The 12,711-nt window shown below is 43.7% G+C and overlaps 1 protein-coding gene across 1 annotated transcript in view; it reads left to right on the top strand.

Moving 5' to 3' along the window:
* med13a (mediator complex subunit 13a) overlaps positions 1–12,711 on the top strand; it is a 214,355-nt gene that overhangs the window by 194,535 nt on the left and 7,109 nt on the right. Inside the window, 4 exon segments of the mRNA XM_072469928.1 lie at positions 1,870–2,028; positions 5,550–5,677; positions 10,505–10,666; positions 11,531–11,631. Of these exon segments, the coding sequence (XP_072326029.1) occupies positions 1,870–2,028; positions 5,550–5,677; positions 10,505–10,666; positions 11,531–11,631 (550 nt within the window).

Raw genomic sequence — 12,711 nt, forward strand, 5'->3', positions numbered from 1 at the left:
GGCAAACTTGCTGCAGTATATACTTCCTATCTACAGGATCATGTAGCACTCACTACGCTTATGTGAACAGCACCTCCCAGTCGTGATACTTACTTCAAAGAAGCACAAGAAAAGCCCAATCCCAAACATCATCACCTCCAAGTTCCCTTCCAGCTCTTGTATCGTTGTGACTTGAATATATATGCATTGTTGTTGCTGAATCAGAAACCTGGAATTTTCTGCATAACACTGTACGGGGTACCATTAGCATGTGGATTAGAGATTTCAAGGAGAAGGCTCATCGCTACTTTCTCAGGACAGCTAAGAATGGGTGATAATTGTTGCGTTGTCAGCAATGCCTATATCTTGTGAAGAAATATTTTTTTAAAAAACATTTTGGTGGAGCAGTTTCGTGTCATCAAAAAGAATCATAGGAACTATGCTACTAGGCTATATATTAAAATTAAATTTAGAATGACTTTATGGTGAACCGTATTTTTGTCCAACTATGGGCAACATGTTCTGGTAGATTTTGGCTGCATCTGTCATTTACAGTGTTCTGCTTTTCCTTCACTGTTATGGGGATATGGGACTGGAAAAGTAACCTCTTCACACTGAAAAGGGGTGAATAAGTCACTCTGGGCTGCTACTTCCTATTTCTTGCCCCATATAGCCACTATACTGAAGAGTTTTGGCCAGCAGTAGGGAATTCCCGTAACAGCCTCCCCGAACAGGCGCCGGAATGTGGCGACTAGGGGCTTTTCACAGTAACTTCATTTGAAGCCTACTTGTGACAAGCGATTTTCATTTTCATTTCATCCTGAAACGTTAAGGATGTTGTTCTCCTATTGTGATTGAAGATACTGATCCCCTCCAAAGTAGGGTTTTAGTTTGTTGACTGTCAACTTCAATGTTAAACAGTGGTATTTACTGTTAGATTAATCAGCTTGAGTCTGCCCGAGAGCAAGTTAATCTCTTCCTATCTGTACAGACTGTTGCTCTGAAGATGCTATTTGAAGATGCAAAATAATTGGCAAACGTTGGGAGTGTGACTGTATTAACTTGGCATGCAGATAATCTGTGTTATACTGTTAATTTCTACATTGAAATGTTCCACTTATTTTCATTGGACACTGCTGTAATCTAAAATACATTAACGTAGAGTGGATCTGAAGCAACTTTGTCTGGAAGACAGAAGCTGAATTTTGCTGTGCTTTGTGTACAGGTGCGAAGAGCGCGAAAAGGAACAAACTCTGAGAAAACATCTAAATTATATATACTAAAAATAAATGTATTTGAGAAATTCTTGTTTATTGGAGAACCCTATCATGTTTCCATTCATCTGAAGAGTGATTTGTTTTTGAAGTACAGTTATTGTTAATGGAAGCAGCCATTATATAATGACCGTGTCTGAGAAACAGTGACTTGAGCGATGACTCGTTTTTAGTGATTAAAGCAGGAATGTTGGGCAAGATGCTTGGAGAAGACTGTGCTCTTTTTTCGAAATAGTGCCATGAAGTCTTCAGCATTGACAAATTACAGCAGCATGAGTGCATAATTTGGAAATTGTTAAATCTTTCCAGTTTTGGTAATTAAAATCAGGGATTCAGAGTATTTTAACTCCACATGAAGAGCAAATGTGTTGCAGAACTCTGGTAAGCTATCAGCAAATAATCTTTTTCAACTTTTTTTCAAGTTGAACACTGGTGTGAACCATATGAGCCAATTAGTTGCATCAAAGAGCTGAAAATTCTTTTGAACTGGATATTCATATCCTGAAGTCATTAGAAAGAAACTTGTTTGGTCTGTTGTTGAGTATTTAACAGAAAATCTTTATTTTGAAATGTTATAGTTTATGACTAAGTTTTTTTTTTTTAAACGTTGCTGCAGACTCTGTGTCTGTTGGATCGGTGTTTGGTCGTGGCACATCTCTCAATATGCAGACGTCACAGCTGAGTACTCCACAGGATACATCGTGCACTCACATCCTTGTGTTCCCTACCTCCGCCATGGTGCAGGTGCCAACTGGGAGCTACGAAATAAATGTTGGTTAGTATGTTGTGTGTTGTCTGTCGTCCTAGCATCCATTGGATTCTCACAGTGCATTTCCAGAGTTTCAATGAAGGCATAATCTCTTGTTCTTGTTTCGGATCTGACAATCAATGGGATGCACCGAGGGCTCTGTCTATTTGTCGGTGGTTCAGTTGGTACACGAGTTCCTAATTCAGCAGTGAGTAGCTGAATATGGGTTTAGATTGATATTTTATTTTTAAATGGTTGGATTGATCCTGAAGCAGAAACTGACTTAATGACCTTTTCTTCTTTTTCCTTGGCTGCTGCAGCGGCTCCATGAGTTAAACTAATAACTAATTCAGCTCTTCATATCCAGGGAGGCTCTGGGTTCAGTATCTGTTCCTTGTTAGCTTGTTAGCTGTTGTAATGGCAGGGGTGGTACCTTTGGCTTCAATACATCATTGGATTGGATTTGTTTATTGTCACGTGTACCGAGGTACAGTGAAAAGTATTTTTCTGCACGCAGCTCAACAGATCATTAAGTACACGGGAATAAAAGAAAATACATAATGGGGCAACACAACATATACAATGTAACTACATAAGCACTGGCATCGGATGAAGCATACAGGGTGTATGCTGTGTTAATGAAATCAGTCCATAAGAGGGTCATTTAGGAGTCTGGTGACAGTGGGGAAGAAGCTGTTTTTGAGTCTGTTCGTGCGTGTTTTCGGACTTCTGTATCTCCTGTCCGATGGAAGAAGTTGGAAGAGTGAGTAAGCCGGGTGGGAGGGATCTTTGATTATACTGCCCGCTTTCCCCAGGCAGCGGGAGGTGTAGATGGGAGTCAATGGATGGGAGGCAGGTTTGTGTGATGGACTGGGCGGTGTTCACGACTCTCTGAAGTTTCTTGCGGTCCTGGGCCGAGCAGTTGCCATACCAGGCTGTGATGCAGCCAGATAGGATGCTTTCTGTGGTGCATCTGTAAAAGTTGGTAAGAGTCAATGTGGACATGCCGAATTTCCTTAGCTTCCTGAGGAAGTATAGGCGCTGTTGTGCTTTCTTGGTGGTAGCGTCGACGTGGGTGGACCAGGACAGATTTTTGGAGATGTGCACCCCTAATTTGATAGACTTGCATCTGAAGAATAGTTTGTGGTGGATGAAAAACCAGAACCATGCTTGTATTCAGTGCCCCTGAACTATAATAATAATCGCTTATTGTCACAAGTAGGCTTCAATGAGGTTACTGTGAAAATCCCCTAGTCTCCACATTCCGGCACTTGTTCAGGGAGGCTGGTATGGGAATTGAACCTGCGCTGCTGGCCTGGTTCTGCATTACAAGCCAGCTGTTTAGCCCACTGCTAAACCAGGGATGATTAGCTAGGATTCCTGCTCCGTGAATTCTAGTGGAAATGCACATGTGAATACTTGGTCAAATTATTTTATGGTGTATTCAATTGAAGTGGAAAAATAATGGTTAAACAAGAGGGAGTACCTGGTGGGAACGTTAACAAAGGTCTTTAATAGTTTATGAATTAAGAAGGTGAAACTTGAGCAATTTATACAAGCCTCTGGACTCCCAAATTATTTGTGCCGCCCCCCCCCCCCCCCCCAAATCCTGAGCTGATGTGGGAAGACGATCATACTATGCTGGCTGTCACATCACGCCCTGCCCATAGATTGGAAATCTGCTATAGATTAGTGAAAATCTGCAATTGCTCAGTTTCTACTGCGAGTGACATAATGTGTTGAAGGACCCTCTGGTATTCTAAATTATATAGACTAGGCCCAAGGTTTAGTTGCCGAATTTGGGATTTTACTGTTTGGTTTGTGGGCTAAGGATGGGAAAATTCAACAAATGTTCCCACGTTGACTGGATATTTGATGGATGAGTGGTTGGTTGCCCTATTGCTAATTTGATAGACTTGCATATGAAGAATAGTTACTTGTGGAGAGATACCGAGGGGCTGCTTTGGATAGGATAGGGGAAAATGTGAATTTGCACTCCCCCAGGATGAATTGGGGTGTGTTGTGAGGGCAGGAACATAGATACATAGAAGATAGAAGCAGGAGGAGGTCTTTTGGCCCTTGGAGCCTGCTCCGCCATTCATCATGATCATGGCTGATCATCCAACTCAGTAACCCAAACCTGCTTTCTCCCCATAACCTGGATCCCATTTGCCCCAAGTGCTATATCCAGCCGCCTCTTGAATATATTCAATGTTTTAGCATCGACTATTTCCTGTGGTAATGAATTCCACAGGCTCACCACTCTTTGGGTGAAGAAATGTCTCCTCATCTCTGTCCGAAAGGGTGAATCCTCAAACTGTTACCCCTGGTTCTGGACACACCCACCATCGGGAACATCCTCCCTGCATCTACTCTGTCTAGTCCTGTTAGAATTTTATAAGCCTGTTGAGATCCCCCCTCATTCTTCTGAACTCCAGCGAGAACAATCTAGTAAATCTCTCCTCGTATGACAGTCCCGCTATCCTTGGTAAACCTTCGCTGCACTCCCTCGAGAGGTAGAACATCCTTCCTCAGAAAAGGAGAACAAAACTGCACATAATATTCCAGGTGTGGCCTCACCAAGGCTCTGTATAATTGCAACAGCACATTCCTGCTCCTGTACGCGAAACCTCTCGCAATAAAGGCCAACATACCATTAGCCTTCTTTACCGCCTGATGCACCTGCATGCTTACCTTCAGCGAATGGTGCACAAGGACACCCGGGTCCTGCTGCACACTCCCCTCTCCCAATTTATAACTGTTCAGGTAGTAATCTGCCTTCCTGTTTTTGCTTCCAAAGTGAATAACCTCACACTTATCCAAATTGTACTGCATCTGCCATTGATTTGCCCACTCGCCAACCTGTCTAGATCATGCGGTAGGATCTCTGCATCCTCGTCACAGTTCACCCTCCCACCCAACTTGGTATCATCTGCAAACTTTGAGATGTTACTTTTTGTTCTCTCTCAAATCCTTAATATATATTGTGAATAGCTGGGGTCCCAGCACCGATCCCTGTGGCACCCCACTAGTTACTGCCTGCCATTTTGAAAAGGACCCATTAATCCCTACTCTCTGTTCCTTCTTGGCCAACTATTCTGCCTGTCTTATCTACATATTATATAATGCAGCATTTAAGAAGTGGCTCTTATAAATGCTGTAATCCTGCATATGTTTCTGATGATTGAGGAATACTTAGAGATTGATAATTGATGTTGGAGAAGTGTCGTACAGAGTTGAAATGTTAATTCTGTTTCTCGACCTGCTGAGTTTTCCTAGAATTTTGGGAATATCTTGTGTTGCTTTGAACTATTTGTCCACAAACTGCTGGTGATAACTAAACTGAACTTCGCACTAGCCCATCTGTCTTTGATCTACTTTTTAAAAATTGGGCTGGGATGAATGAAGTCGTGTCACTTCAAGTTTCTAGTAACTGAAAACTTTCACTGCAGAGTCGATTGCTGCAAGAGGTCACACCGATAATGCTGAGCATTTTGTTTTTGAATCTTGTACTCCTCTTACTGAACTCCCTTTGATTTGATTTGCAGAGGAAATGGGGATCTTTGAACTACTGGACCCAGATGATGATCTCATAATTAACCTGCCAGCATCTCCATCCACATCGCCGGTACATTCACCAGGCTCTCATTACCCACACGGTGGTGACACTGGCAAGGTGAGGCTGTTCCGTCATCACATTCGTTCCACCCTATTTATAAAAACATTTTTTCAGGCAATGCTTCTGTAAGTCACTTTACTGAATACAGAGGATACAGGTGCATTTTTGTTTTTAAGTTGGGCATCGCTGACTAGGCCAATATTTATTGCCCATCCTGAGTTGCCCCTGAGAAGGTAGTGCTGAGCAGCCATCATCAAAGACTCAGTCTCTGAGGTGTAGGTGCACGCACAGTGCTGTTGAGTGTTCATCAAGAATCTGCTGCCTTTCTCTTTCTCTTCTCTTCCCCAATAATATGTTTCTTAAATAATTCCAAAGTTTTGCTCTACCCACCCTGCCTGGAGGAGCTTTCCACATTAAAAAAAAAAACCCAAAATACTTTGCAGCATGTGGGCATGCTGGTTCGGCCAGCATTTATTGCCCACCCCTAACTGTCCTCCACCTCATAGGGCTTTTTTTTGAGTCAACCACATTGCTATGGAACTGGAGTCACATGTAGACCAGATCAGGTAAAGGTGGTAGATTTCCTTCTCCAGAGGACATTAGTGAACCAGATGGGGTTTTAAGGCAATCAACAATGGTTTTGATTAACCTTTGTGAAAAGATTAGCTTCTTGCTGACTGTCCATAATTTGCAGTGTTTCTATTTGACTCTCTGCCTCTTAATAATACAGCCAGGGTCATTATTCTGGATGTACCCTTTTCATATAACATCGTCTTCGTTGCTTTCTTTCAAGGCAGAGAAGCACAATTTCTTCTGGGTTTCCTTGCAATCGTCTCCATTTCCCTTTCTGACCCCCTCCCTTGCTTACAGTTTGCCTTTTTTTCCATGGATCCACGATGTGTCCTAACATTTAATGGCATCAGAAGATTGTAACAGCTGCCAAATTCCAGTGTGATTAAATTGCCTTGGGCAAAGTTTCCGCTAACTAGAGACTTGGGTCTGTATGTTAACAAGGAGATAGTGGAAATCTGCCAGGATTGGAACCTTTTTCATTCTGAATACCACAAGCATTCTACCGGAAATTTCCAAGTCTTTCATTCCCTTAAGATGTTGGATTTTTCTAGGCCATGTTTAATACCTGTTCTCATTTTCTAGCTCCTTTGTGTATAGCTCATGAAAAAGTTTGAAACTCTGACAACAAATTTCTCAAGTGCTTTCAGATTACTTGTGCAATTTCATACTCTGGGGTTATATTTTGAAAGAAACAACAAAACTTAGATGAAGAGCAAGATTGTGACTGTTGCTAAAATATTGCAGTTGTCCATCACCGATCTTATTGTTTCCATTCCATTTGTTTTAAAATCACTTCACAATTTATAATGCTTTACATGTGGTGTGAAAATATCCGAGAGTGTGTAAGTGAAGTAGGGCTTATGGAGAGGTTCTTCGTAAAGGAATAGCTAGTGGATAGCTGATCTGTAAAATGCGAAGTTTGTGTCCCAGTTCTGTTTTTTATTTGTTTATGGGACGTTGGTGTCGCTGGCTGGGCCAGCATTTATTCTCCATTCCTAATTTCCCTTGAGGGAGGCAGATAAGAGTTGACCGCTTTGCTGTGAACCTGGAGTCATGCAGTCCAGACCAGGTAAGCATGGCAGATTTCCTACCCTAAAGGGCAATAATGAACCAAATGAGTTTTTATAACAAGCAACAATGGATTCTTGGTCATCATTAGACTTATTAATTCCAGGTTTTTGTTGAATTCAAATTGCCCCATCTGCTGTGGCAGGCTTTGAACCCGGATCCCCAGAGCATTGCCCTGGGTCTCTGGATTACTAGTCCAGTGAGACAACCACCATGCCACTACCTCCTGATTTATCTGGTCCCATCTTAAGCAGCCATTCGTTCTACCATTGCTGCATTTGGTTGCTGTGTGTAAAGTCTACAGGATGTAGACTTTATGTACGTACATAAAAAGCAAGAGGGTAGCCAGGGAAAGGGTTGGCCCACTGAAGGATAGGCAAGGGAATCTATGTGTGGAGCCAGAGGAAATGGGCGAGGTACTAAATGAATACTTTGCATCAGTATTCACCAAAGAGAAGGAATTGGTAGATGTTGAGTCTGGAGAAGGGGGTGTAGATAGCCTGGGTCACATTGTGATCCAAAAAGACGAGGTGTTGGGTGTCTTAAAAAATATTAAGGTAGATAAGTCCCCAGGGCCTGATGGGATCTACCCCAGAATACTGAAGGAGGCTGGAGAGGAAATTGCTGAGGCCTTGACAGAAATCTTTGGATCCTCGCTGTCTTCAGGGGATGTCCCGGAGGACTGGAGAATAGCCAATGTTGTTCCTCTGTTTAAGAAGGGTAGCAAGGATAATCCCGGGAACTACAGGCCGGTGAGCCTTACTTCAGTGGTAGGGAAATTACTGGAGAGAATTCTTCGAGACAGGATCTACTCCCATTTGGAAGCAAATGGACGTATTAGTGAGAGGCAGCACGGTTTTGTGAAGGGGAGGTCGTGTCTCACTAACTTGATAGAGTTTTTCGAGGAGGTCACTAAGATGATTGATGCAGGTAGGGCAGTAGATGTTGTCTATATGGACTTCAGTAAGGCCTTTGACAAGGTCCCTCATGGTAGACTAGTACAAAAGGTGAAGTCACACGGGATCAGGGGTGAACTGGCAAGGTGGATACAGAACTGGCTAGGCCATAGAAGGCAGAGGGTAGCAATGGAGGGATGCTTTTCTAATTGGAGGGCTGTGACCAGTGGTGTTCCACAGGGATCAGTGTTGGGACCTTTGCTGTTTGTAGTATACATAAATGATTTGGAGGAAAATGTAACTGGTCTGATTAGTAAGTTTGCAGACGACACAAAGGTTGGTGGAATTGCAGATAGCGATGAGGACTGTCTGAGGATACAGCAGGATTTAGATTGTCTGGAGACTTGGGCGGAGAGATGGCAGATGGAGTTTAATCCGGACAAATGTGAGGTAATGCATTTTGGAAGGGCTAATGCAGGTAGGGAATATACAGTGAATGGTAGAACCCTCAAGAGTATTGAAAGTCAAAGAGATCTAGGAGTACAGGTCCACAGGTCATTGAAAGGGGCAACACAGGTGGAGAAGGTAGTCAAGAAGGCATACGGCATGCTTGCCTTCATTGGCCGGGGCATTGAGTATAAGAATTGGCAAGTCATGTTGCAGCTGTATAGAACCTTAGTTAGGCCACACTTGGAGTATAGTGTTCAATTCTGGTCGCCACACTACCAGAAGGATGTGGAGGCTTTAGAGAGGGTGCAGAAGAGATTTACCAGAATGTTGCCTGGTATGGAGGGCATAAGCTATGAGGAGCGATTGAATAAACTCGGTTTGTTCTCACTGGAACGAAGGAGGTTGAGGGGCGACCTGATAGAGGTATACAAAATTATGAGGGGCATAGACAGAGTGGATAGTCAGAGGCTTTTCCCCAGGGTAGAGGGGTCAATTACTAGGGGGCATAGGTTTAAGGTGAGAGGGGCAAGGTTTAGAGTAGATGTACGAGGCAAGTTTTTTACGCAGAGGGTAGTGGGTGCCTGGAACTCACTACCGGAGGAGGTAGTGGAAGCAGGGACGATAGGGACATTTAAGGGGCATCTTGACAAATATATGAATAGGATGGGAATAGAAGGATACGGACCCAGGAAGTGTAGAAGATTGTAGTTTAGTCGGGCAGTATGGTCGGCACGGGCTTGGAGGGCCGAAGGGCCTGTTCCTGTGCTGTACATTTCTTTGTTCTTTGTTGTTCTTTGATGTGGTGCAGCAACTGAACAAGATTTGCTCAGCAGCACCTCCAAAACCGATGAGTTCAGTCACCCAGAGGGACAAAGATAGGGGAACACCCATCGTCACCTAATCCCCTCACCCCAAGTCACTTGGATGTATATCACTGCTCATAGAATCATAGAATTTACAGTGCAGAAGGAGGCCATTCGGCCCATCAAGTCTGCACCAGCCCTGGGAAAGAGCACCCTACCCAAGCCCATGCCTCCACCCTATCCCCGTAACCCAGTAACCCCACCGTACCTTTTTAGACAATAAGGGCAATTTATCATGGCCAATCCACCTAACCTGCATATCTTTGGACTGTGGGAGGAAACCGGAGCACCCGGAGGAAACCCACGCAGACACGGGGAGAATGTGCAAACTCCGCACACAGTGACCCAAGCGGGGAATCGAACCTGGGACCTTGGAGCTGTGAAGCAACTGTGCTAACCACTGTGCTATCGTGCTCCTTCATCATTCCAGGGTCAAAATTCTAGAATTCCCCATCTTCATCCTAAAAGCACTGGGGGGGGGGGGGGTTGATGGCAAAATGGGATTGTCACTGGACCCATTATCTAGACACCCAGCGTAATGTTCTGGGGATCGGGTTCAAATCCCACCACGTGCAGAAGGTTAATTTGAATTGAATAAAAATCTGGAACTAAGTGTCTAATAACCATGAAACCAAATCTCCTTGAGGGAGGGAAATCTGCCACCTTCTCCTGGCCTGGCCTACATGTGACTCCAGATCCACAGCAATGTGATTCACTTTTAATAGCCCTCTGAAATGACCTAACTAGCCACTCAGTTCAAAGGCAATTGTGGATGGGCAAAAATGCTGTGCCAGCCAGTGATGCCCACATCTATTGAATAAGAAACAATCGTCACAACTTTCTTGAGGGATGGACAGTGAAAATTCTATTCTGCTTTCTGCTCTACTCAATTGTACAGACATTTTACCCAGAGTTATTCACTTGCTTGAAAACCTAACGTAGAGTCACTTCATCCTATAAAGTAGCAATGACCACAAATGACCTGCTGTAATCTGTCAATTATCAGAACTAATTTGTTGTTTTTAATATTTCAGGGCCAGTGCACAGACCGGCAGGAATCTCATGATGAAGTAACCATTCTGCAGCAGCCCCTGGCATTAGGATATTTTGTCTCGACAGCTAAGGCTGGGCCACTTCCTGACTGGTTTTGGTCGGCCTGCCCTCAAGCACAGAACCAATGTCCGCTTTTCCTCAAGGTAAACCAAGCCACTTTCTGCAAGGAGCTTTTTTTGTGGAAACTTGGGGTAAGCGTTTGAAAGTCAGTTTGGACTGTGCAGTAGTTCACCGTTAAACCTTGTGGACTATTCAGATGACACTTGCTGCTAGTTAGTGTGGAGCAGTAAGTTGCTCTCCATTGTGAACGCTCATCCCTGGTTAACTACTAAATAAAATATGTATTTTTATCCCCCAGAGGCTTATTGCCAGGAGTGTATTTTTCTTTGACAACACAATACTTTTGAGATCTGCTAATAAATCGTGTTCCTTGTAACTATTGTTTTGAAATTAACCCCTCCTTATGCAGTTCAGTTTTTATTGTTCAAAAATTTGGAACAATAATCAAGTTGATTAAGGGTGAAGCAAGTGAGTAGGCAGAGTTGTCTGGGTGGTACATACGTTGTGATGAAATCCTCCAAAAGGAAGGGGCCAGGTAATGATCTCTCTCATTTTGGAATGAACAAAGAGCATGAGATTTCATCTTAACACCTCTCGAGGAATGATACAATAGGTGGAGTGCAAGTATTTTGCTTTTTGGAATCTCAGCAAAGAGCGATACCATATAGTTTCCTGGCTAGTGTGCTCTAAAGGTTGATGGTGGAGGAATTAAACTTTTAAATTGGAATCTTAGAATTTAATTTGAATAGTTAAATGAAACTAAAGGACTAATTAGTAACTTCTGTTGAAATCACTAATATTAAAAAAAATGTTGCACTGTAATTACTTTAGGAATGATTTGCTGGCAATCACTGCTGCCATCTAGTGGAAGCTATAGTAGTGCAGTGACACCATTGATGTAGATCATGTAAAAATTTACAGGACTTTAATTTCTTCTTGGCTTTCAGGCCTCGTTGCACCTCCATGTGCCTTCAGTGCATTCGGATGAGTTGCTTCATAGTAAGCACTCCCACCCACTTGATTCAAACCAGACCTCTGATGTGCTCAGGTATGGGATGCCGCATTATTCTGGAATTAAAAGTAATCTTGGAGGGTGCAGTTTGTATGTAGATATTTCTCAGTCCCTCATTATTTCCACGTGTGAACATCTTGCGCCTTCTTCTAGCAAACAACAGTCCTGATGTTTGATAGACTTCAGTAAAGGTTGCATGACCCCTTTCATTTTAGACACAGTCCCAAAACATAGTTTGTAAAACTTTGCTTTTTTAACAGATTACAGAGTTCAGATATCCTTGAGTTTGTTTTGTTTAAAATAGAGTACCTAATTCTTTTTTTCCAATTTAGGGGCAATTTAGTGTGGCCAATTCACCTACCCTGCACATCTTTAGATTGTGGGGGTGAGACCCACGGGGAGAATGTGCAAACTCCACATGGACAGTGGACCGGGATCGAACCCGGGTCCTCGGTGCCGTGAGGCAGCAGTGCTAACCACTGCACCACTGGCAGACATTCTTGAGTTTGTACGGGCCTGATCTTTCCAAAAGGGAACCGAGTTCCTGGATGAGCGTGTTTAGCCACGTGTTGCCCGGCACTCGCAGTGTCAAGAAACATCTGGCTATTCAATGCGCCTCGCTTTGAATAAGGGGCCTAAACGGGGAATGCGTGGCTGAGGCTGCACACAGGCCTGTTTTTACAATTGGGAGTTATGCTCACCGGAACTCCGCGTTGTAGTGAAAACGGCGTCCCGATCTTCGAGGCCACCCCAAAAAATCTCTGACCTTCCCCCAGCCTCAACACACGGCTGTGAATTGCACGCAGTAAGAAGTCGTACAACAACAGGTTAAAGTCCAACAGGTTTGTTTCGAATCACTAGCTTTCGGAGCGCTGCTCCTTCCTCGGGTGAATTCACCTCCGAGGAAGGAGCAGTGCTCCGAAAGCTAGTCATTCGAAACAAACCTGTTGGACTTTAACCTGGTGTTGTAAGACTTCTTACTGTGTTCACCCCGGTCCAACGCCGGCAACTCCACATCAATTGCGCGCATGCAGACAATGTCAGTGTGGCACTGTGGCAGTGCGAGACTGGCACTGCCAGGTGGCACCAACCTCCCAAAGGGCATGCAGCTGGGGG

Source organism: Scyliorhinus torazame, chromosome 12, assembly GCF_047496885.1.
Source record: "Scyliorhinus torazame isolate Kashiwa2021f chromosome 12, sScyTor2.1, whole genome shotgun sequence".
Lineage (NCBI taxonomy): Eukaryota > Metazoa > Chordata > Chondrichthyes > Carcharhiniformes > Scyliorhinidae > Scyliorhinus > Scyliorhinus torazame.